Source organism: Macaca nemestrina, chromosome 14, assembly GCF_043159975.1.
Source record: "Macaca nemestrina isolate mMacNem1 chromosome 14, mMacNem.hap1, whole genome shotgun sequence".
Taxonomy (NCBI): Eukaryota; Metazoa; Chordata; class Mammalia; order Primates; family Cercopithecidae; genus Macaca; species Macaca nemestrina.
The window spans coordinates 86978305-87005624 of NC_092138.1; the positions used below are offsets into that span (position 1 = coordinate 86978305).

General features: G+C 38.8%; 1 protein-coding gene across 1 annotated transcript in view; it reads left to right on the forward strand.

Annotated features, from left to right (window-relative positions):
• The window catches only part of LOC105487115 (pappalysin 1), a 250659-nt gene that overhangs the window by 96084 nt on the left and 127255 nt on the right, over nt 1–27320 (forward strand). The window contains exons 8-9 of the mRNA XM_071078810.1: nt 15340–15468; nt 20494–20585. Of these exons, the coding sequence (XP_070934911.1) occupies nt 15340–15468; nt 20494–20585 (221 nt within the window). The remainder of the gene's footprint in view (nt 1–15339; nt 15469–20493; nt 20586–27320) is intronic.

Genomic DNA, 27320 nt, shown 5'->3' on the forward strand with positions numbered 1-27320 from the left:
AATACAAGCCAGACACCACCTCACTGTGCAAAGCAATACCAGCTCCCCTTCCATTCTGATGCTGGCTTTTACATTCTTGTTGTCAGAGTGGGAACTAGGTTTTTGCCCCAGTTTCAAAATCCTATGAAGTGAAAAGTTTAGAAACTTCCATCTAGGAATGTTAGTCAAAAATGCCAGGACAGCTGGACTCTGCCATTAACTTGCCATATGACTTACCGCCATTTGTTTCCCATCTCTGGGCTTTAGTATCCATCCCACAATGAGATACTTGGAGTAAGTGATATTCAAAGTCATCCAGCTCTGATTTCTACATATTTGTGTTTCCTTCTTGAGCTAAGCTCTGTGTATACAAAGTCAGTCTCCAAAAATTTTAAGCAGAGAATTTTGAGATGCTCAAACTTCCTACTGTCTAGGAATTAAACTGAAAAACTCTCAGACCTGGAAAGAGCATTGAAGATCATCAACACCAGGACTGACACTTGAGAGACTGACATATGAGAGAATTGAGTTGAAAGAGAGGAAGCCACTTCTTCAGAGTCACACAGTCATTCAATGGCAGAACAGAGAATTGAAGTTAGCGCTCCTAATTCCCAGTCCAGGTGTTTCTTCCCCTATGTAACAGAGTGCTGGACATTGGCCAGACCTTGGGACTCACATTTGAACTCGGCTCCCTCTGATCGTAGAGAAGTCTCCCTTGTTTGCTCAGAATGAAATCTTAGAGAGCTGACATAGTAACGTCATGGCAGCTGGTGCGGGTGACGGGGTTGGTATAGGAAATGAGAGAACGCATTTGGCTAAGCTCAGGTTCATGTGACCCTCCAAGAGCCTTCATTTCAAAACAAACTCAACCTTTTAGGTTCAAGTTCTCTCTCCCATCAGAAATGTGACTTCCTGCTTCTAAGAAGCAAGGCTTACAAAAGGGCTCAGAAGACTTCGTGGACATCAAATAGCTCTTACAAAATAGTGTTTTGATGAGTTAAGTGTAAATGAATCAGAAACATAAGGATTACATTTTCCCCAAGTGCACATGGGTTTCAGAATTGAGGGGAAATGTAGTTTGCTAACTGCACACTGGCTTTCATGACACTCAAGCCACTCCTGGGGAGGGTAAGGGGAGAGAAGAAAGAGAAGCCCAGTCCCCAAATGGTTTAGATGTGGTGCCAAATTCGAAAATGCTGTTGGGTTTGCCCTCTGCCAGTAATAAAATTGCTGGCCACCCAGAGAGGCCACAGGGAGGAGAAAGGAGATGGCTTTCCTTACTGGCCCTTGGCCCTCCACAACTGTGTTCAGTTAGTGCCGCTCAATCACCAGCTGTCACTGGGGCCCTCCGCTGGACTCATTGGCCCTGACTTGGCCTCGATTTTCACACTCTGCAGCATGCCTTGTTTACCTCCAACTGTATCTGGTGTTTTGGCTCCCAGAGTCCTTGGCGACCGGTCAGCTTGTCACAAGCCCCTGCTCTGTAATCAAGTGACCTGTCCATCACCAGTAGAATGTTTGGGGAAGCTGTCACACATCGCCTTTGGTTGCATTCAGGAAAAAACAAGAGTTCTTTGTAGATCTTTTCCTCTCTCCCTTCTTTAATGCTATCCAGGTGTGGAGTTTCCTCCAAACTGTTAAATGTCTTCCCTTCAAATCTCAGTCTGACACAAATTACCAGTTAAATCTCAGGACTGCTGTTACCTTATCCTGGGATTTGAAGCTCTAGATCTTTTATAATTTCCACATTGTCCCTCCATTCTTTCCCTTCTATTTTGTTTTATTGCACCAAGAAAGTAGAAAATCATTTCAATTGGTGGTAAAAGATGATTAAAACAAAATAACAAAGGCCTTGGCTGCAAACTGTTAGTTTTATTAAATTGGCTACTGTGTTTTAAATTAGTACCAGGGCAAATCTTTGGACAATTATATCAAAGACTGCTGGAATTAATCAGTCACATGTACACAATTGCTTCTTTCAGAGCCTTATACAGAGTAAGAATGGTGTTGCCAGTAGGAAAAGAATGAATCTTGCATTACCTGTGTGAGAGGGATGGACCCTAGCCCCACTGAGAAGGAATCCAAATGCCCAGTGGAGTCCCAGATCTCTATCATCTCATTTTTCATTTATTTAATCCAGACAATGGGTTGGAGTTCACAGTGACCACCAGGAGAAATAAGAAGATGGATGTTGTAAGGCAAAAGGCCATTTTCCCAAAGACTTTTTTCTTGGCACTGAGTCCTCAGCATGACAGCTTTGCTTTAATAAGGGGGCACCTGAAGTGGAAAGGCTGCACAGTCTACTGAGTAGCTGGGTCCAGAAAGAGGGAAGATGGGTGTGGTGGGATCCCAGGCTATACAAAGACTGGATGCAGATTCAGTATCTCAACTATTGTTAGCACATCTAAGTTCTGACTTCTACAGCTGGAGATAGGCTGGAGGCTTGGAGAATTACTGCATTCAGTTCCTTGCATTTACAACAGTGATCCTCCGTCACTTGATAACTCAAGCCCCAACATCTCACCTCAGAGCCTCCTGCCATCTACTGTACACTCCACCCAACCATTTTAGCAAAACGTTTCAACTTCCTTTGGTTTATCCTGAATTTCAGTCCAAATGAACTGTTCTTAATCTAGAAAAAGTTTACCTCTGTCTTGCTTTATGCTATTTCTACTATTCAGAGCACCATATATGCGTGCTTTCTCGAACAATTAATTCAACAGATATTGCTGAGAAGTTATTCTGTGCTAGGCAGTGGACCAGGCACAGAGATACAGCAAGGAAGGGCTAATGTTCTCTGTCCTTGAAACACTTAACATACACCAAGGTAGTCAGGCATTCAACATGTGATTGCAAAATGTGTGTTCACGTTTGTAATAAAGTATGGGACACTAAGGACACCTGTGGAAGGAAAACAACATAACCCAGGTATCAAAAAGAAACCTCCGTAAGCCTTTCTCATTATTTAAACCACTATTTGGTCTTCCTCTGCTAGCACTCTCCAAACTCTACTTTGTGTTACAATCACACTCTACTTGGTTTATCCTCTCTTTTGCCCTTTGAACTGTTTGAAACCAATGGCAGTATCTTCTTCATCTTTCAGTCCTCCATTTTGACTGAACTTCAAACATTTTTTTAAAAATTGAACAATAAAGGTGATGTCCAGAGAAAAATAGCTGATTGGGCCACAGTCACAACAAAAACTAATAAAACAGTAGCCATTTTTTTTCTGATACTTGGTCCACAGTCAGTATGTTAAACTATCTTTCAAAATATTGCTTCCCAAGGGCATGCAATACTTTCTGTCCCAGATCCTTAACAACCACCCCCACCACCAATAAAAAGTGAGACCAAAGGACATCTCAGTCAACAGAAATAAAAGGTTTCCTTAAAAATTCAGAGTAATACTCAGACAAAATTGGAATTAAGGCATATATAGTCATCACTCAGTGGGAAAAACTGTGTGTATGTAACTTTAATATGTGAATATTAAGAAATAAATTCTTTTGAGAAGACAAAATCACATCTCCAAGGCCATTCAGTAAAGAAGGACGTTTTGTAAGTTTTAGTTCTTTTTAAATAAAATAGAATATAAAAATATCTAGAATACTACCAAAATTTTGTAGGTACTCCATTTATTCCATCCTACAGGGAATATTTGGTCTCTTTCCCTTCAGGTACTGCCTTTTCAACTTTCCTTCCAAACTAATTATCAATACTGCTACCTAAATGGTCTTCCACCAAACAAGTATGATGATGTCATTTGCTGGGAAAGCCAGTCCTTTCCTCTTTCTCCTGATGACTTCTTCTGACTTTCTCCAGTCAAGCCAGTGTACCTCCTTGGGAAATTTTCTCACACTCCCTCCCCATCATCCAGGGTAAGAAACCAACCCTCTGCGCTCCTACAGCACATACATTTTTTAGGCTATTTTAAAGCCATCAATTTTAATGTTGTCTCTTCCCTGACATCCAATGAGCATCCTAAAAGCAGGACCATATTGTGTTCATCTTTGCATCCCAGAAACCAGTGAAGCCTATTTGGATGGTTAAGTGTAAGGACATCTAAAATAATACAAATATATTTATTCAGAAATTTTAAAAAATAATCAAAGTCATAAATATAATCAGCTAGCATTAAGCTACTATCTGGATTTACTTGCCAGTCTTTCTTCATGAACACTAAATATGAAGTGATATTACAAATCTGTGATCTTATATTTATACAAAATAATGTATGTATGTGTGTATATACATAGAAAGATACTGAAAGGATCCTCAACAAAATGTTCCTGGTAGCTGTCTCAGGGTAATGGAATTTGAGATTATTCTACTTTAATTATTTCATATAGCATTCTAATTTGCTATCATAAACATGGATGATCTTTATTTTTGGGGGAAAAAAAGCAATTGCGATTATATACTGTCACTTCCCAGTTTCTTAAAAAGTCAGCTTCCATTCTAAAGATATGTTAGAGTTGAAACTACTGTTCTCTACCTTTCGTCATTTAAAATACATATAATATAATATAATATAACATAACATAATATAATCTGAGTTTCACCTTCCTAAAATATTTTAGAACCATAAAGGGAAGCTTGTTTTATCTGCAAATAGTTTTTGTGGTCTGTATTTTACTGGATATTGCTATACGGCTCACTAGGCCGTGCCCATCCAAAAAGTCAGCTCAATGTCATGGAAACGTAAAGGGTTCTAGAGTCAAACAGCATGGTTTAAATCTTGTTTTATAATTATTATGTCTCTGACATTGAGCAGATGACTGAACTACACTGAGTCACAACTGAGAAATTAAAATAATTTCTGCCTTTCAGGCTTATATTAGAAATAGTTGGAAATTTTGGTAAACTAAACTAAAAACATTTCCAATATGAGCATCCATTGGATATTCTAGATAAAATGTTACAGATATAACTAGCATCCTTTAAAATGCATGACTGAGATCAGAAAAACAGGAAAGGATATTTTCAGGGGCAAGACATGCAAGAAATAAAATAGAACTGGGAAGTGAACAGGTAAGCCCTGGATCTAAATTTTTGGTTGGTATAGTTTGGATAAGGGAGAGCTATCAGTTTTGGCAATTGAGTAGCTTGAATATTTTTGTTCACCCCAGAAGGGGAGATGTGGCTTTCCAACTCTGCAAGGTAGTGTATTGGGACTAACACCTTTAAAATAAGGATTTTAAATGAGATTTTCAGGACCCCTGAAAATCTACATGTTTAGTGAAAGGGTGTACTAGGGAAAAAATATGTATATGCATATGTCTAGCTACTTACCTTAATAACATGACAATTAACATGATTTGACTTAACTGTCATTAAGACTTACTATCTTTGCCTAGGATGTAAGTGGAAATTTAAAACCATTTGCTTATACCTCACAAAGACTTCATGTTTGAATTTATACTGCTGAGTATGGTGTGAAAATGCCTGAGGTGAAAAATTAAGTGGAAAAAAAAAAAAGATTCCAGGTTAGTGATGTTGCAGGGGTAACAAGACATTAATGTAAAATCACTCTGAGGAAGGACATGGACTTGACCCAGGGAGCCCATGATTCCCACAGATTAAAATCCACTGAACATGAAACATCTCAAAATTTAAAAACATAAAAAAAAGTAAACAAGGAATCAGTAATAAGGGTCAGTAAACAACCTAAGGGCTTTTTACTAAATTTTGACTTTAGTGAGAAGTATACAAATTAGTATTTTAGAATAAACAGAATACAATAACAATAAAAAATAAATAAAATTAGAAAATACAATTTTCGTAGTTAAAATGAACAAAGAAGAGACAAATAATGGAAGTTTAAAAATTCGATAAATCCAAGTGAAGGGAAGAAAGGAGGAAAGGAATAAATAAGCAAGGAAAAAATGGAAGTGTAAGTCATTATACTAATCAGATTAAAGTCAATTGGATGAAGATGGAGATTCTCTAGTCAGATTTAACTCAAGAAAGTTTTGCTGAAAGGTTAAAGGTAAAAGTGGGGACAATATTTACCAGGTACATGCTAACCAAACAAATTAATACTGTTTTCAGACTAAGGAAACATTTGGCAAATATGTTACTGTGACTAAAAAAAAGTCACCACATAATGATAAAAGGAAGATATTATGATTTAAAACCTGAATTTACCAAATAATGTGACCTGGAAATATACAAATCAATGACTTTTACCTAAAAAAAAGATAAATGCATGACATTGTGATATTTTAACACATTTTTCTCAATAATTTATAGATCAAGCAAACTAAAATATAATAATAATCTAGAAGATTTTGAGCAACACAAAAAAATTTGAGCTGATAAAAATTTATAGAACCCTGATACAGAACCAAATTATGAATATTTCCTTCTAGAATAGAGATGCAGACTATTTTTTAAAGTTTTTTTTTTTACCATGTCCTAGGCCACAAAACAAATTTAAACAAATATCAAAGTATCAGTATCACATAGAACATGAGCTCTGCCCACAATGCAGTACATTAACAAACAAAACACAAACAAATGAAAAAAGGTGAAACTTTTCAATCAATGGGATTTCTAACAAATAAGCAGAAATCTTAGATATTTGCCAACAGAATTCAGCAATGTATTAAAAACCACATACAATGTTAAAGAGGTGACTTTAATATTAGGTGGTCTCTTAATGTAATTCACAATATTTGTGAATTAAATAATTTTTAAAACAGTGATTTTTACTAGATGTAGAGTATTTTTCAAAACCCTGTGAAATCAGATTCCTTCATGATGAAAAAATTATAGTAAACTGGGAATAAGTAAAATGTAAAAAGTATCTTTTTGATCACAGGGTTATATTCAGAATGCCCAATTTTGCCATTGGTCTCCAGCCTAGTGCAGTTAGACAAAACATAGAAACAAAAAAAGTCTGAGGATTGAAAAGGAAACAAAAAACTATCATTATTCCTCATCTACTGGAAACAATATAGAAAAATTACTAAGAATCAACAATTGCTAGAATGACTAAAACAGTCTATGAGGACTTCCAAATACAATATAAATTTATATAACACTCAATTATTTTTTATTATCCCCAAACTATTAGAATACAAATATACCTACATGTAATTGTGTAGATGTGTGTGTGTATGTGTGTGTATGTAAATAGCTAGATAAAAAGCTATTATTTACTATAGCACTGACACCTATAAAATGCTTAGAGTAAGGCATATATTGCTAATAAAAAATCATCACAATTTTTATGAAGAAAGCTTTAAAACTTTACTGAGACTATAAAAGAAGACCTAAATAAATAAAAAGATAAACTGTGCATAAATGGGAAGACACAGTATCATAAAGATGCCCTTTCTCCTCAAATACACTGATGCATTCAATGAAATTAGAATCCAAATCTCAACAGGCATTTTTAAGGATGAAGCTTCACAAGGAGGTTCACATGGAAGAGCAAAGGGCTCTTTTGAAAAGGGAAACTATAGAATGAACTTACAATGTAAATTAAGACTTTTATATTGCTATGGAAATTACTATAGACTGCTACTGATAAAACAATAGATAAAAAATAGACCAATGAGGCCAAGCGGCGCGGCTCACGCCTGTAATCCCTTTGAGAGGCCAAAGCGGGCGGATCACCTAAGGTCGGGAGTTTGAGACCAACCTGACCAACATGGAGAAACCCTGTCTCTACTATAAATACAAAATTAGCCAGGCTTGGTGGCGCATGCCTGTAATCCCAGCTACTCGGGAGGCTGAGGCAGGAGAATTGCTTGAACCCGGGAGGCGGAGGTTAAAGTGAGCTGAGATCGCACCATTGCACTCCAGCCTGGACAGCAAGAGCGAAACTCCGTTAAAAAAAAAAAAAAAAAAAAAAAAAAAAAAAAAAAAAAAGACCAATGAAACAAGATAACCCAGAAAAAAAAAATTATGAAAGTACTGAAATGATATATGCAAAAGCAGTATTGCAATTCAGTAGTGAAAGGATTAACTGTTATCTTAAAGAGGTTAACTAGTGCTGGACACATAATTTTAATACATATTTGGGGGAAAAACAATCCTTATTTCACATCATTTAAAAAACTATACTGTGGGCCAAGCACAGTGGGTTACGCCTGTAATCCCAGCACTTTGGGAGGCTGCGGCAGGTGGATCACCTGAGGTCAGGGGTTTGAAACCAGCCTGGCCAACATGGCAAAACCCCATCTCTACTAAAAATACAATATTAGCTGGGCCTGGTGGCATATGCCTGTAATCCCAGCTACTTGGGAGGCTGAGGCAGGAGAATCGCTTGAACATGGGAGGCAGAGGTTGCAGTGAGCCGAGATTGCGCCACTGCACTCTAGCCTGGGCAACAAGAATGAAACTCTGTCTCAAAAACAACAACAACAACAACAACAACAAAAAACGTATCGTAGGTGCTTGAAACCATATAGGTACCAAACAAAACCTTAAAATTATTGAAAGGAAATAAAAGAGACTATTTTATGATCTTAAAGTAACGTTTATTCAACAACATATGAAAAACACAAATCATGAAGGACGTGAAATTCTCTTATCAACAAAGCAGCATAAACATAATGAAAAATTAGGAGTCATAGAGTATGAAATGGTATTTGCAATGGCTTTAATTATAAAGAATTAATATCCAGTATATGTAAATATACTTACATATTAATGTATAAAAGCAAAAGCAACTTAATTTAAAATAGGCAAAAGGATGAACAAACAATACGCATGACTAGAAACCTACTTGATCCACAAACATGTAAAGATACTCAGGCTTGTTAGTAATCAGGGAAAGGCAAAATAAAACAATAATTAAGTATCATTTAATAACCATCAGATTGACAAAAAAAAATTACATATTTGGCAGAATCAAGTGCTGGCAAGGACCTGAAGCAATGGGAAGCATTTGGGTAGATGTGTTAATTGATACAATCATGTTGGTAAATACTTTGGCAATATCTAGTAGTTGAAGATGCAATTACCTTAACCTATGATACCATTTTAGCCTTTTTTTCCTTCAGAAAACTCTTGCTGTGTGCACAGAGGAAAAGAACACAAATGTTTAAAGCAACATTGTTGTAAATAATAAACACAGTGATTAAATAACAATATTAGGAATAATAAAAGAACCAACCTAGGTATCTATCAAGAAAAGAATGGCCAAATAAAGTATAATATATTCATACAATAAAATATTTATGTTAGTGAAAATACGCCAGATCTATTTGTAGCAATATGTGTGATCTCAAACAATGCTAAGGAAAAAAGAAAAACAGCCAGCTACAAAATAAGTATAGTATTTAAACATCTATGAAATTTAAAATATGTAAAACAATACATATGTGCAAAAAGTATAAAAATGTGCATGGGATGGAAATGAGATACAGGAGGAGCATACAGGTGGGTTTAAACTTGATCACTATTTGTTCCTTTCACACCAAAAATAAAAGATATGAAGAAAATATGGCACAAAGTTATAATTTGACAAAGCTGTATAGTAAGCCTATGAATATTGGTTATAGTATAGTCTGTACTTTTCTATAAAAATGAAGTATTTTCTAATTAAAACAATAATAATAGCATGTATAGTCTTGGCACATCATCTCAGGCTCAAAAAGTGAATGTTTCCTTCCCTTCCCATTCTTGGCTGAAGGCTTATATACCAAGTGCCCAGACATACCCTCTGGTTCTTAGCTCAAGGCTAGACTGGAACACTTGGGCTCTTCCTGAGCCAAAGGCATCCTAGGTGGTCCCATCTTATGTCTTCTAACTCAGATAATCTGGGTGATAGGTCCAGACCTACACACATTCTCAGTGCAGAATTTTAAATGCTGAAGCAGTTTGTAGCCTGTGGAAAAGCTCAAGACATAAGGATACAACACTACACTCCTCATTGAATTAGAACCATGGATTGCAGAACTAATCATCACATCCTTCCCAGATTGTTCTTTCATAGATTTTTAAAAATGGATGGACAGAAAGAGGAAATGTCTTGTCCATGATCAATGAGTCAGCAGTAGTATTTCATAGGGAAATACTATGAAATTAATATAGAAAAACAAAGATTTGGAAGTCACAAGACACAAATTCCAAATCTTTCAACTGGTCTTTGTATGTAAGCTCTTTGTGATCCAAAACAAAGTCTTCTGATTTCTGTTCTGCTGTACTTTCAGAAAGCTTGGGGCTTCCGTCTTTGGAAAGCACCGTCTTGGAATGGAGTTAGACCGAACTGGTTCAAGTCCCTACTCCATGACAAAAATATTGTGACTATTGGCAAGTAGCTTAATCTTCCTAAGTGTTGTTAGTTTCCTCATCTGACAAGGAGGATAATTATTCAAGGGATTGTTCTTTTGGTTGAGACTGTACATAGAAAACATGATACATAGTGCCTAGCATATAATAAGTGGGCAACACATAGAAACTATGATTACTGTTTTTATTCCAGAAGATGGAGTTTTAAAGAAATATAACACAGTTTAGTTATGGAGACTATTTGAAGAGATAGACAATGATAAATGAATGCTATGATATGGAAACAATAGGATCAATAATGAGTATTTAAGGAGCTCAAAGAGAGTTTTCTGGAAGAAGCAAAATAGGGTAATGAGGCTGTCTCTCCCCTTCCTCCTATATGACTTTTATGTTTCTTATTTGACCTTCACAGTGGTATGGGACAAGAATCAAACATCCTAATTAAAAGACAGAAAAACAGACCCCCGCAAAATCACATGACTTGTCTACAGATTTCAGATAGGTTTTAATTGACTTATCATATTAACTACATACCAATACGCTTTAATTTATGCATTTTAAATGCATATTTAAGCTTAAGTCATAAGGTGCTTACCCTCTTTATGTATGTATTAATATTTTAGATAATGATTTCACAACCTGTAATTAAATTTCAGTGTAAGTTGTGCTCTAAATTTGATATACATTTACCATCAATATGACTTTCTGAGGCAGAATACTGAGATTATTATCAATCAGAAATGCCAGCATTTTTGTTTCTAATTATCAGAAATACAACCCTCTGGCACATATGCCATTTGCGATATGTGTTAAAGAAAGATAGCTAAATGTAGAAAAAGGTGTTTTGTTTTGTTTTGTTTAAAAAAGAAAAAAGGCATGAGGGCCAGGCACAGTGGCTCATGCCTGTAATCCCAACACTTTGGGAGGCCGAGTGGGGAGGATCACTGGATCCCAGGTGTTCTAAACCAGCCTGGGCAACTTGGTTAGACTCAGTCTCTACAAAATATGTTTTAAAAATTAGCCACTGTGGTGGTGCATGCCTGTAGTCCCAGCTACTAGGGAGACTGAGATGGGAGGATTGGTTGAGCCAGGGAGTTTGAGGCTACAGTGACATCTATGACTTCTGCCTGGGTGACACAGCAAGACTGTCTTTAAAAAAAAAAAAAAAAAAAAAAAAGGCCAGGCACGGTGGCTCAAGCCTGTAATCCCAGCACTTTGGGAGGCCGAGACGGGCGGATCACGAGGTCAGGAGATGGAGACCATCCTGTCTAACACAGTGAAACCCCGTCTCTACTAAAAAATACAAAAAAATAGCCGGGTGAGGTGGCGGGCGCCTGTAGTCCCAGCTACTTGGGAGGAGAATGGCGCAAACCCGGGAGGCAGAGCTTGCAGTGAGCTGAGATCCGGCCACTGCACTCCAGCCTGGGCGACAGCGCGAGACTCCCTCTCAAAAAAAAAAAAAAAAAAAATTGCAAAGATTCCACAGAACAACCCTTCAGAAGAGACAAACAACTTCATCACATTAAAATATATTAGCTACAAACATAAAATATTCAGATGCAGACTTGATGATTTACTACTAATGATCGTTGAAGTTTAAAAAGAAAAAACTGAAAATGGCATTCAAAATTTGATGAAATAAATCAGAAGTAGCCAAAATAATCACATCTCAGATGACCTGCTAAAATTTTAGTTCCAAAGAAAGAGTAAATTGGAAATTTCAGCTTGGTAGCAAGCTCCTGTTGCTGCAGTAGATGAAAAGATTTTGAGCTGGAGAGTGACTCTATATTTAAGAATATTCTGACGATGTTGGCAAGACTGGAAACAGGATATGGTTGAGGCAGGACATTAAGCCAGAAGCTGCTTCGGTCATCAAGATTGACATATGGGCCACAGGAGAATTGAAGAAAGGATGATGTAGAAACTCCTGAGTGGGGAGAATTGAGAGGGCTTAGGGTCCATCTGAATGTAGGAGGCACAGGAGGGGAAGGAGTTCAAGTGATAGCATAAGGCTTTCCAGATGGTTTTAGGAGCAGCTGAAAGGCACAACTTGACAAAAATGTCCTACTTTTAGACCAACAATGAAATAGGTTCTAACCTCCAGCAAAGCCTTCAGAAGCCACTAGCTTATCCTTCTGAAGGAAATCTATTCTACCTAGGTTCTTGAGAAAAGAGCCCTCATTTAACATTAACTCTGACTTTAACTTGGAGAAAATGTAGTTTTATCATAGAAATTTTTCTGTGGAAAACATGATCTTTTTAGTAACTGTTGTACCCATCCCACTGTCCCCACCTTTTAACTTAAGGGAGTGACTTGGGCTTTTATTTTTCTATCTGAAAATGTGGGATAGCAACACTTTCCTCAAAGAGCTGCTTAAGCTTCTGGAAAACAATGAAATATGAACCACACACACACGCAGCTAGAAGAAGGAAGGTTATTAAGGTTTCTGTACTAATCAAATATGATGTTGGTGGATAAGAAGGAGGTCAGTGGGTGGAAGTTACAGGGACACAGATTTCACCCCGGGGTAAAGAGAAACCTTCTGGGATTCAGAATTTTCAGAAGCTGAAATGGGTCACCTGGAAAGAGAGCAAGCTACCAGGCACTGGGGGTGTTCCAGCCAAGTGAAGTAGCAGAAAAGATACTTTTCATCAAGCTGTGGCACACATGGTAGATCATGGCTCCATGTTCATGGGCTTGCCTAACCAAGATTACATTACTTATTTGTCTCTCCATCTCTTCTAGTAAGGGGACCATAGCATAAATTCAGTGGACAAGGATATTGATAATTAACCATTAATTGTAATGGATTAACATTTATTAAATGTTTATCATAGGCGGGACACATATGTGCTTTATAAATGTTCTCACACTTAATCTGCAGATAAATGCTGTGAAGCCAGGTTTATGACTGATTTGAAATAGGCTCAGAAAGGTGAAACACTGGCCCATGACTTCCTGGCTAATAAGTGAGGCAGCCAGGACAGAAACACATGTTTTCTTGTCTCTATGTTGAAGTTTATTGAGGAAAAGGAGGAGGAAGAGATGAGGCAAGAGGACAAAGTAGAGAGAGAAGGAAAACATTCACAAATATTAGCCAAGCACCTTAAATATGATCAGCCATAAATCACTCATGACACATGCCAGAAGTGAAAAACACAATGTAGAGAGGTACTTTTCATACTCACCCTTTTCCAGAGAACTACCCCTATCTACTTAGACAATGACTGGATAGCCCCAGTGGACTGGGATGTAGTCTGAAGAAAAGTTCTTATTTTATATCACAACGTGGCCATTTAAAAAATATAAAACATGCCTCCGTATTTTAGAACAAAATGAACACACAATAGAATGCATGTCATATTTATCATGTAACTTTGTGTATCCCCTGGGATTGTTACGTTTTTCTCCACCCCACTCCAGTTTTAGAATTATCACCAGATGAAGTGTATGCTCATTAGTCTAGATGTGGATAAAGTAGCCAAAGAGCTAAATGAAATCATAAATCCTATAATTCTATCAACAAAATAGGATTCGAGGTTTACAAAACAACCATCATTCATGCATAAAAATCTCTCAAGATATTTGTATGTCCACCTATTTTATCTTCATTGGCAGAGCACTAAGTCTCCAGGGATTTTTGGTCTACCCACAATATTAGTAGTTCCAGTGCTGCTGAAACAAACTCCCTTTGGGGTAATACATCCAATATTCTCAGGAAAGTTGTGTTCTTTCCCAGGGTCCTTCAATGCTCATAAACTCCAACTCATTATTGCGTTGAGAGTCTGAAGACATTCTCCGTCCATTGCCCCTGCACCTGTTATCTTGCTGGCCTTAACCAAACAGCCCAAACTCTAACAGCAGCTGAAATAACAGATGGGCAGGAGAACTTGAGATTTTTTGACATCATCCTTTTGTTTATGAAATCCCCCCCAACTCTAGAATCTGATAGGAATTCTCTTCATTATCATTTTGTGATTTTTCCCATGGTACTTTTTTATTATTAAAAAAATTATTATTAAAAAGAATAGATACAGAGGTAGATGAAAGACAGGAATAACATCTTCATTTGAGAATGGTCATAAAGGAAATAGGGAGGGCGATGTGGTCATGTGGAATTGACATGAACATATATTTGCCTTGGAGGATAATTGGCAGTAGCCGTGTTCATTTGGTGGTTTGTTTTTGAGAAGTCAGAGCAGGTACTAGGAGGTCTTTAGGTCGAGGAGAGATGCAATCTAGGCAAGATGGAAATCTGGCAGGAAGCAGTCCTTGGAATTGTGATTCCCAGGACATGGCCCGACTTTGCAAGGGGCGAGGTTATTAAAACAGACCTAAAATAGGGATAAGATAGGCAGAATATAGGATATCACTTAATAGCATATGATTATAAACAAGTTGCTTTACCTTCCTATGCCTCAGATTCACCATCTGTAAAATCAACATGTAAATACTAGCAGCCATGTAGGGATGTTTTGATTCTCAAATAAGAAATTCATGAAAAGTGTTTAGCCTAAGGCCCCATATTCTATTAATGGATGCTGTTGTTATTATTATTATTATTATTATTATTTTGTCAAGAGTGAAAGAAGTAGGGAGAAGCAAGTGGCAGGGAGGCAGAGATCCACTGTACATGCAGCATCAGAAAGGGGTTTGCTCACGTGTAATGGAGTTTCTGCTCAGGTTTTAAAATGAAGAAACATGATCACACCTAAGAATCTGGTGTGGTGCTTTCCCACCTCTGTGCTTTTGTTTATATTTATTTTTCCTGAATGGCTTCCTCACAAACATCTTCATTTTTAGTCATTTGCCATCTGATACTTTTCCAACAGGGTTGCTGTATAGGTTAAATTAAAGAAAAAAACAACACCTAGTAAGTACATAGTTATCAGTCAATTGATGCTAGTTTTACTGTACATTTTAGTGTAGTACATTATACTTAGCCAACTGATGTAACCATAGTGGACAATAGAAAGTATTGGATAACTAAATGTGCATTTGATTTCACAAATGAGCAAGACTGATAGAACGTACTCCAGGGGGTCAGTTTACCATTCTCTCCTTGTCTGCCCAGTATTGTAATTGTATAATTATGTCTTCTTTGTATTTTCCAGGGATGTAAATCGTAGCAGTGTGTACCAGTATTGGGTCATAACTATTTCAGGAACTGAAGAGAGTGAGCCGTCACCTGCTGTCACATACATCCATGGAAGTGGGTACTGTGGCGATGGCATTATACAAAAGTAAGTAGATCTAATTAAAGAAAGAAGAGGAGGGATGCTGATTAGGTCAAGAGATGGTTAGGGTGCTGAATAGAAGAGCTTATGACATATTCTTCGATGCATGAGCTGTGAACTACTAGTGGTCCCCAGCAGTCTCTGGATTGGTCTCCAAACAATTTGCTGAACTCAGAAGAAAAGCTATGACTATTTTTTTGAACACATACATTTTGCAACTATGTAATACAACATATGATTGAGACAGAACTACCCTTATGCACCTACTATCATTTGCTCTTGCTCTCAGTTGCTTTATGTGTGCTACAAGGATTCCATTAGATTTTTCCGTCCCAGTCACAGCACACATTCAGTTAACAGGACACAGTTCATCTAGGTTAAAACACTTTTACGTACTTTGCTGGTTACCATTCACATTTTTGAAAACTGCATATTTATTTGTTACTTCTATTGTATCATATTATATAACAATTTACAAAATGGGTCAAAGGCTCATAAAGATAGCGAAGTATTTTAACTCACTACAATGTTTAACCCATAAATAATAAACAGTACTCTGGAGTGAAAATTGAATGTGTATATGAGTACACTGAGGCAAATGAATCAGTAAGTGTGGATTTTATGAGATTATCAATCCATTCATCCTCTTATTCTCAGGACAAGATGCTATGCAACTGGCAAATAGGGAAGGGGAGCCACCAAGACTTTTGCATTGTTTAAAACTCAATAAATAAAGTTTTAAGCGCTTTTCCTCCAGAATAAGAAAAAAAGTTTTCTAGCACAAAATTGAGAGTTTTGTTTCTAGAGGTGGAGAAGAGACCAATAATCTTTCAAAATTATATCTCTTATTGCTAAAATTATGTTCCTCATTGCTAAAGTGTTTATCTGCAAGTCACACTATTGCTAAGAGACTTTTTAAACTATGGACAGATTTAATGATAAATATTACATGTGGAGAAGGCAAAACAAGCTATTGGCAAAATTTCTTCATTAAATAGCACTGTTGGGTGTCACATAATATCTGTGCAATATGGAATTGCAATTACTATTTCTATAAGGGGAGGGGTGGTATGAAAAAAGAATTTGCTTCACAGTTGGATGAAACCACTGATGTGTAGAACATGAATCAACTCATAGGAGTAGTACATATATGAAAGACACACACTAGATGACTCTTTCTTTCTGTTCATCACTAACACTAAGCTAGAGGGGAAGAACAATTTAATTTGTTTCTGATGATTTTGTGGTATGGAATGTAAACTGGAAACATCAGCTTTAGGATGAAAGGACCAGCTAGGAATACAGCAAGGATGATGCAGTAATGCAAGTGAAAAGAGCTGGCATATAGATACTCATCCACATAGACATCAGTTATTTGCCAGCAGTATTCTTTCTGAATATAACTTAATATTCAAGGCAATAGAAATGTTGCAAACATGATCAGATCATTGGCAAATTATATCTTTTAAACTTGCTGTGTAAAAAGATAGCAGTATTTATAAGATTCTGTTCCTCTTTGCTCCCCACTCCACAACTAAAGTTTGCCAACTGTTAATGAAAAGGTACTAACTCAAGTTATTAAAATAAGAAATGACATTTAAAAAATTGGCACTGATAAGGCACGTAATTATTTGCATAATCTCAAGTGGCTTTCTGAAGCAGGAACATATATTTATATCATATATATATATACACACACACATATATATATATATTTTGGGCTCATATATTTATTTCTTAAATGTCCTACACCTGAAATTTAATATCTGAATTGTCAAAATGTTTAAGATTGAAGAGATTAGTGTAAGGGTTTTTAAGTGTTGCATTATAGTGCAAATTAGCTGATTGCCAAGAATTTGACTCCTCAAGTACAGAATAGAAAGCTCCTCACTTTGTTTGAGCTATTTAACATACAATGCTGTGTGTATTTAAGATCCACATTCATATGTAGCAACAGAAAAAGAATATATAGTTTCCAATGCAGTAAAATTGGGGAAAGGGGAACTTCCCGCTCTTCTCTCCCACATTAATTCATCAAATTCCAGGTTTTAATACAGCTACTGTCTGATTGAACATTGAACAATTAAGCGGAGGGCTTTCCATGGAGAAAGTACCCCATCATTTGTGGGTCCAATAATGAACTTCATATCTAGAATATCCAGAAAATATTTGCAGTCATTGCTGATAACTCATAATTGTGATTTGGGAATTTCTAATTTAGCCCAATTTTTTTTTTCAAGTCGCCAGATTTCGATTCTCATCTGCTGCTCATCTCAGCTCATGGTGGAAACAGATATAGATGCATTGGTTAAACACTGCAAATGATATCATTCTTGCTGATCTAAAACTATTAGTATCATAATTATTATTAATTTTAAATAGTATACTTAATTTAATACAGTTTTTTTTTTTAGTATTTTTACCTAGAATTAGTATCTTGCATAAACATCAAACACATGTTCAGTTACCTGTAGATATCAAATATTTGTTGATATACTTTGTAGGAAACTAAATATAGCTTACAGATGTTTCCCTAAGTGGGGATGGGGAGTGGGGGGAAGGAAAACTTTGGGGAAAAGAAGGGATATCATCTTAGCTAATAGGATTTTTCCTGGAATGATGCAAGTTAATTTGCTCTGTCTGTAAAAGAATTTACGAAGAAATATGGATAGATGCAGCACTCAGTGAGGCCCTTAATGGATGAGTGCTGTCTTAAATGATCCATAGCAGCAGATCCTACGTTTCATAGATCGGGTAAAGGTGAAGGCAATGGATGAGCGTTTTGATAATGGCAATAATATTTATACACACTTCTTGAGCCTCTACTGTTCATGAAGCACTGTGCTACATTATTGTCTCCTTGACTTCTTCCACCCAACAGCCATGTGAGATAGGTCTTATTATAATACTTTACAGATAAACAACTAATGCACAAAGAGATTATAGAGGTTTTCTCAAGCTTCCATGTCTGGTAAGATGTAGAACCAGTACATGAACAGAGGGCCCAAATTCTCATCTGGATTCCCCATTGCATTGTTGTGCGATGTGACAACTCTGCAAAACTAACAAGTAAAGGAGTGGCTACATGCTGTCTGTTGTATCCTAGGCACTGTGCCAGAAACTGAGGTGCTAGGATGATGAAGACTCTGTCACTTCCTTTGGCAAATTACAGTCTCTTATAAGGGGCTCTCAAGTAACAGGCAAAGGCAGTCAGTTTGACAAGTGCTGTGATAGATGGAGCAAGATGTCTATGGACACAGAGAAAGATGGCCACCTGCTCCAGCCCCAGAGGTCAAATAAGGTTTCGCAGAACCTCTTTATCTAATGATAGATCTGTCATGCCTAGAAGATATTTGTAGTGACCCGAATGTTTTGTTTAAACCAGTAGAACACTGTTTGGGTGGCAATGGAAGGGATGTTGAAAGTAAGCTTTGTGGCTTAGGGAACCAGCCCAGGTACTTTTTTTTTTTTTTTTTTTTTTTTAAGTCTTTTCCAAAACAACCCATGAATTAGCTTAGAAGCACAAGGTCATCAGCAATTTCCAGCAAGCAAGATCTACTGCCAGAGAATGCTGAGACCAGCTAGAAATACAAACTTCTTTGCTCATAGGTGTGCAGACAGGAGAGGACTTGGGTGGCTCTTTGGAGATCAATGCAATGCCCTAGACATCCTAAGGATTGATTGCAAGGCATTATCCTGCTACTCTGACACCTCTTAAAAGCAACAAACATTGTCCAGTGTTAATTGCCTGGGTGAAAGGAGAAGTCTAAGGCCTCTTCCATGCTGTGACAGGTCCCAGCTGGTCTCTGGGGAGGGAGGGACAGCTGTCACACACTCTGCAGAGACCTCCCAAAGCAAAGTGGGAATGGGGACTGTGACTCCTTGAGCATCTTCTATGTGTCACCCACTGTACTGACCACTTTAAGCTACTCAGAGGAGTAGGACTAATTATTTCCATTTTAGCACATGAGAAAACTGAAGTTCAGCATCCACAGGAGCACTGTTTAATGGATTTTTCTGCAATGATGGAAATGTGTTCTGTGCTGTTCTTTACAGTAGCCACTAGCTACATGTGGTTCCTGAATACTTGAAATGTGGCTACTATGACTGAGGATTGGAATTTTAGTTATAATTCATTTCAATTAATTTAAATTTAAATCATCACAGAAATATCAGATCAAGAGGTCAAGTGACTTAGTCAAGATTATACAGTTAGTTTGAGACATGGGGTTCTAAACCCAAGTGTTTTGTTTTTTAAAGGATGATCGTTTTGCAGAAAGCAATAACCCATCCAGACTTTCAGGTTTTGCTGTTCCTTCTTGTTACCTAAGCCCAATTCAAAGATCATTGCTCATTTTCTGCCCATCCCAACCTTTGCAAAATCATCCTTAGGTGATGGAAATAATTCCAACAAAAACAAAGGGAGCATTAATATTTCTTAACAGTGTAGTCTCGCAGCCCTTGGAGTTCTTGACACCAAGAAATGACACACCCAGTGGAGAAAGCAAAACTTTCCAATGGAAGGGTGACTAAACTTGAATGTATGAATGAAAAAAAAAATTGTTACCTTTAAGTATATTGGGAGAATAAGAAGGATATCAAGGCAGGGAGTGGTGAAGGAACAGAATCTCTACATTTTCCTTCAAATATGCTCTTTTAAGATCAGAAACAAGAAAATGTCCATGAGACTTCCTAGATGCTGTGAGAGCAAGACCATTTATTTGTTCATTAGTTCTTCCATGTGTTACTCCCATCTGACTTGTTAACTGACTCAGAGAATCTCAGAGAATGAGTTGGAATCAGGAATTCCACTTTGTCATCAGAAACACAAAGCAAAGCAAATGTGAAAGTATCTTATAAGTCTACACCTTTTAGAAATCTCATCTTGAAGATGAAGAAAGAGACTCAGACAGAGAAAGGGATTTGTGCAAGGTCTCACTGACAGTTCATGGCCCAGGGAGGGACTTTTCCATGTCCAGCCATGGTTTTGAGACTAAATTGGCACATTTCTCTTCCATATCTGCTCTGCAGAGACCAAGGTGAAGAATGCGATGACTTGAACAAGATCAATGGTGACGGCTGCTCCCTTTTCTGCCGACAAGAAGTTTCCTTCAATTGTATTGGTACGTCTTTTTCATTTCTCGTGGCCTTCATGAAGAAGTGAACGGTGCAGAATGGTTGGTTAACAATAGTTATGACTAAATGATGATTCACTCCTTTGTATTACACCTGTTTATTGAGTGCCTCCTACGTGCCAGGCACTGTTTTCAGTATCAGGAAATACAGCAGTGAAAAAACAAACAAAGCAATCCCTCAAGAGCTTAAGCTCTCATAGATGATGCCAGTGACGGGTAACTTCTTTTGATCAAGCTTTACCTTACAAACATCCCTGCTTTTCTTCACACTAAATGTCCAGGATGGGTATTACTGGAGATGTTTTAAGGCTTTTATTCCTACTTCAGAGATAAGAAAAAATCAAATGCCAGAAAATTTTCAAAAGTTGTCCAGAGTTATACAGGTCAAAGGTGATTAAAGACAGAATCAGAACTTGAACCTGATTTTGTCTGATTCTCAAGCTCAACTCATTTTGCTTTGCAACCTCCAGCCGGGATCCAGGAACTACCAGGGTCCCCTCTGCAGACTCAGAAACTTGGACAGTCTCTCCGATCTGAGAAAGGAGGAATAGCAGACCAGCCTGTGTTTAGGAAGCAAATGTCCTTTTCCCACCTTCACCAAGCCGTTTGGGAAATTTGTTTTCCTCTGCCTTCTCTTGGAGTCTGGCTGATCTTGTTGTTTCAGCCCCACTTGGGAGGCCCTGGTCAGCCCCGGGCTGGTAAACAGACAGGGCTTGGGGGGCAGGGGTGGAATTTTGAGCTGGCCCAGATGAGATCATACTTCCTTTAAGATGCAAATCGATACCTGAAGATCAAAGGTCCCCCAGCTAATCCCCTGGGCTGGAGGTGAAAACTAATCACAATTCATTTGCAAGTACAAAAGACAGAGGTGCTCTATCTGAAGAGAGAAGGGGCAGTTACAAGGGGATGAAAACCTTCGTGGGAAGATTTCTCACTGACAGGCAATTTTCCAAGACTAAAGAGGAAAAGATAGCATTGCATCCTCGCATCTGCAGTGCATTACAGGGGTGCATTTAGACATTCTCCCAGTAGATTGTGAGCTCCGTGACGGTGAAGACCATATATCACGTGTGTCTTATTCAATTCTCAACACACATTTGTTGAGCACCTACTATCTTCTTGGCACCCAGTAGGGGCTAAGCAACACAATTGAAGTGCTCTGTAAATATTTATGGTTGGAAGATAGGAAGATGCCCCAGAAGGAAGGACACGGGAGTTTCTAGGCAGGGCCTTGGGTTTTAAATTGCCAAAAAATTTTCTCTCCTCTGTGGATTTGAGTATGGTCTGGTCCGTAGTAAAAGCTTGATACTAGCCTAGTGATGTGGTGGAAAGAACTTTGGATTAAAATTAGGAAAACCAGGTTCTAGTGCCAGCTGTGCTGAGAACTTACATAACTCTGGCCAAGTGGCTTCCTTAGTCTTGGCCTCAGTTTACCTACTGTAAATTTTTAAATGATTGGGTTAAGTGGTCTTAACTTAAACTTAAGAGCCTTACCTGCGCTTCTGTTGTGTGATTTTTTCGAGGTGGGTGACTGAATTCCTTCTAATTGTGAGCTCTACCTGAGCCAAACTCTTACCTTTGTCATCATCCTTATGGCAACTAACACTAGTCCCAGACCATGGTGAAAAAATCTGCCTATTTAACTTGCACTGATGTGGCATGTAACTTATGTGCTTCTGGAAAGAAAGTAGGATGGGATGAAGGTAGGATGTGGTACCCTGAAAAGGATGCTTGAGCCTTGACATTCATCTGCTGTGTTGCTTCAGAACTATGCAACGATCAGGAAAAATAAGGACATCTCTAATAGGTAGAAGCTCCTCATCCATGGAAGGGGTCTGCAAACTGTGGTCCCTAGGCCATAACGAACCTACTCCCTGTAATTGTAAATAAAGATTTATTGGCACACAGTCACACTCATTACTTTGCATATTGACTGTGGCTGCTTTCATGCTACAGTGAAAGAGTTGAGTGATGGCAGCAGAGATTCCATGGCCCAAAGAAACTAAAATATTTATTATCTGGTATTTTACCTATGAAGTTTATCAACCCCTGTTCCATGGATTTGGGATATTTTATATGCTTGTTTACTGGAGCCAGGTGCAGATAGTAGGTGAAAATCATAATGTGGTTCACCATTTCTTATTAACAAAAAACTGCATTTTAAACATACAGTGTAGCTAGAAGTGGTGACGGGCACGCATAATCCCAGCTACTTGGGAGGCTGAGGCAGGAGAAGCACTTGAACCCAGGAGACAGAGGTTGTGGTGAGCCGAAATCGCGCCATTGCATTCCAGCCTGGGTGACAGAGTGGGACCCTGTCTCAAAACAAAATGAAAAAAATGAGGGAGTTTCCGAGAGGATGAGACTGAGATCCTCCTAGGTTCATTTTGTAGACTGTTATTCTCTACCAGATTCTGTGTTCTGCTGCTGATGATGATATTTGCTGAATACTTCTTATATACCAAGCACATTTATAAACTCTTATTCTCATAACAACTCTTGTACTGAACTGCCCTTTCAAAAGAGGAAGTTGAGGCATGGGGTGATGATCTAAGGATACACAGTTAAGTGGTGGAGCTGGAATTTAAACCCAGAGAGCCTGACTCCAGAGCTCACTATGGTAAGTTACCTGCAAAAAAAGATAGCTCCTGGTCTTGCAGGCTTTCAGGGTGAATGAAAAAAAAAATTGTGAAACAAGTCATGTCACAAATTAATGGAACGGAATACAAAACCGTCAGTGGTGTGGACAGTGTCCAGGGAAGGCTCTCTGTTACCCCTGTATGTTGAGTGGAGTTTATGTTAGAGGAAAGCCTTCAGCTACGCCCTTCACTGGCCACTTAAAATCTCATTATAGACACTCACAGAGATACAGGCATTCCAGAGATCCCAGCTCCCAGGGACTACATTCCAAGGACAAATCGTGTAGCTCAAGTCTAGAAAACTATCTTCCTCTGAAAGGAACAGCTGAAAAATAGACAGTGAATCCTTACTCCCAGCAGACCAATCTTTAATGAGTCAGAGAAATGAGACAAGTGTGGGAGGCTGTGCTGAGGTTGACATTGTTTCCATGATTGCATTTGTTAAGACAGTGGTCAAGATAGCAGCCAGGAGATCAGGCATACCATGACTTAGATGTGTAACTGGCTAAGCCTCAGTGTTCTCATGTAGAAAATGGTAAAAGTCCTAGAACCCAACAGTGGAAGTTATTTACCAATATTTTTGGATGCTTTCTATCAGAATTTCCTTCCTAGACTTAGTAGATAATTATTCTAATAAGGAAAAACCCAACGCTTAGTATAGAAGTTGATTATCCGCCGGGCGCGGTGGCTCAAGCCTGTAATCCCAGCACTTTGGGAGGCCTAGGCGGGCGGATCACGAGGTCAGGAGATCGAGACCATCCTGGCTAACATGGTGAAACCCTGTCTCTACTAAAAATACAAAAAAAACTAGCCGGGCGAGGTGGCGGGCGCCTGTAGTCCCAGCTACTCGGAGGCTGAGGCAGGAGAATGGCGTAAACCCGGGAGGCGGAGCTTGCAGTGAGCCCAGATCGCGCCACTGCACTCCAGCCTGGGTGACACAGCGAGACTCTGTCTCAAAAAAAAAAAAAAAAAAAAAAAAAAAAAGAAGTTGATTATCCAAGCGTCTCCTCCCGGTCTTCCTGGTAGCTTGAGTGTGGTATATAAAACCTAGGCTTTCCCTCTGCCCTCCAATCAGACACACCAACCCAAGACTTTGAATTGGAAGCTAGTAGTCCTTAGACTTAGGGATACTGTAGACACCCTTTTGCTGAGGATGGTGGGAGTAGCCACATCCATATCAGCCTCCTAAGTACCAGGGAAGGCATCTAGCATCAAAGCTGAGATAGCTATGCACAGCACCAGCTCTGGATCCACTCACTAAACTAGTTTTGGGACCTAATCTTGGGCTTGGAATTGAGTTTCAGAGCACAAAGTCCTGGCTCTCCAGAGAGTGTTCCATACGTACCCAATATTCTTCGAGTAAATTTTGCTTGTTTGTTTTGCTTAATTTATCCAAAGTTGTTTTTTGTTGACTGTCACTCAGAGTCTTGACTGAAAATTATTTCCATAGATAATGTGAGATTTAACCCCATTTCTAGCAAGTTGGATGTGCTTGATGCACATGAGCTATTACTTTTTTCCGTGTGTGTTTGTGTGGAATGTTGGGGGCACAGGATACCAGCAACAACCACCATTTATGGATACCCACTAAGTGATAGGTTCTTCATATGCACTTCTGTTTTCTGTGAACTACAGGTGGTCTCTTGTTTCCATATGTGAGATCTGAGGTCTCTTATAACATCTTCACTTGCACTAGGTCACACAGCACACAGAGGTGTGATCCTGTCTCCAGTCTGAGTAGAGAACCCTGCTTTTTCTACTCCTCTGCCTCTCCATTTGAATGACTTTCTTCCTTCCTTCCACCATTCTTTCCTTTTTCTTCTTTTCTCTTCACCTCTTCCTCTTCCCCCCTTTTCCTCTCCTCCTCCTCTTCTTCCTTCACTCCTTCTTCTGCCTCTTATTCTTCTCCTTTTTCTCCTTCTCTTCCTCTACCTCTTCCACCTTTTTCTCCTTCTCCTGCTTCCATTTAGAAAGGCTGATGTTTTCTCTGGCTTAGTAACACCAGCGTTAGGGTGGGTGACAGATTTATGGTGACATTCCCATTCACTTTTCAGAAGCCCACACATCCGGAAATATTCCCAAGGTGCCAATGTGTTATTATGCAACACCCTGGGGACTTCCTGTTCTCAATTTCCCACCCCTGGTGCCCTCATCCCCCAGCACATAATAAGTTGCTTGTTAAAATGAACACCACCCACATGACCTCCCAAGCAATGCAGGCTTCTTCCCCTTGCAATGTGGAAGTTATCTTGTCTTTTTTCCCCCTCTTTTAAAAATATAACATACACCAGGCCTGAGGTTTCAGTGAAAAAATGTGATATCAGTAAAATGATAACTCCCCGCAACAGGCACTGGCTGCAGGCATTGTTCACAGCATTGGGAATTCTGTCTCTAAAGCACTGAGTCATAAACTACAGACAGGCTGCTGATAAAAGCTGAAGGAGGTGGGGTAACAGTCAAATTAGTCAGACAAAATGTGAAGGGTCCCCAAAAGGGGTTATACTTTGTAATATATCTTTAGCTGGTGCTGGAAGCGTGCGACCTTCTGAGATGGAATCTAGTGCATTACAGGAGATGCAGCTGTGGAGACGCCCTCATGTTCTGTTTTGACTTCCCACCCTGTATTCTTCAGCATAGCCGGGTCCAGGTCCTAGTTTAGACCTAGAGGCCTCCTGGCTGTAGCTTAGCATCTCAGAGTCTCAGTTTCTCCCTTTGTGAAATTAGGGAGACTGGACTGAGGACTCTAAAGCTTCTTCCCTCACCTGATACTGAGGAATCTCTGATTTGTCAAACAGCTATTTAAAGGTTTTTGGTTTCAAATCCTGCTTGACGCTGATATATAGTTAAGAAAACAAAGCGAAAGGGACCCCCACGTCGTCTTTCCCAGATGTAGAGGCATTCCCTGTGTGTCTCTTTTTCTCCCTCCTTCCACACTCCTCTTCTCTCCCCTACTCCTGCTATTAGCATCACTTTGTGATCCCTGACACAGCATCCCCAGCCCTGTCCTAGAGCCAAGGCCAGTAACTCAATTAGCAACCCCCAGCCCCAGCTCTCTCCCCTCCTCTGTGAGGCACATCAAGCGGGGGAGAAGAATCGGTCCGCCTCCCCACCAGTTGCTGGGAGGGGCAGGGGTTCACTGAGACTTGTGGCCCCTCTGTCAGGCTGCTCTGGCCTGCTCTGAGCCAAGGCGAGAAAGGAAAACAAGAAGATGAATCGCCCCGTCTTCTTAGTGGAGGTTCCGATGAGACTTTAGAACAACAGTGACTGAAAAGGAAAACAGCATCTGCTGGAGGAGAGGGGGAAGAGTGGGCTCTGCTGGGAGTTGCATTTATTATTATTTTTCTTTCTAACAATGTGAAATCATAATAGATGATCCACCTCTCACCTTAAAAAAATTAAAATTAAGAAAACAAAATAAAACTTCTCCAGACTGCATGTATTCAATCAGACCTCCCTCTGTGGAAAACGTAGTAACTTTTCCCAGAACACATTTTTGAAATAAAGCTTCCCTTGGCTTGAAGGCAGGCCTATGAAAGAAGAAAAAGAAAAAGGAATATAGGTGGGGGTCATGGTGGTAGTCTTTAAGGCGATGACGAGGGTGATAATACGTCAGCTAGATTGGTGGCATTCTTAACACCGAAGTAATGACATAGGGTATCACTGTTAAGAACACGGATTCTGGGTGGAAAGCCTGTCCCTGACACTTAGCTTGTGTCACAGTTTTCTCATTCATAAAATGGGTTAGTAAGTTCCTACTTCTTAGAATTATCGCGAGGAAAAACAAGTTTATATTTGTAAAGCATTTAAAATGGTGACACCTGACAAGTATGTCAGTAGATGTGTTTGCTACTGATGCTATTATTGTCATAATTAATTTTTTATTTTTAATTTTAATTTTTTATTTTTTTGAGACAGAATCTCACTCTGTCACCCAGCTGGGGTGCAGTAGCATGATCTGGACTCACTGCAACCTCCACCTCCCGGGTTCAAGTGATTCTCCTGCCTCAGCCTCCCAAGTAGCTGGGATTATAGATGCGTGCCACCACACCCTGCTACTTTTTGTAGAGACAGAGTTTCACCATGT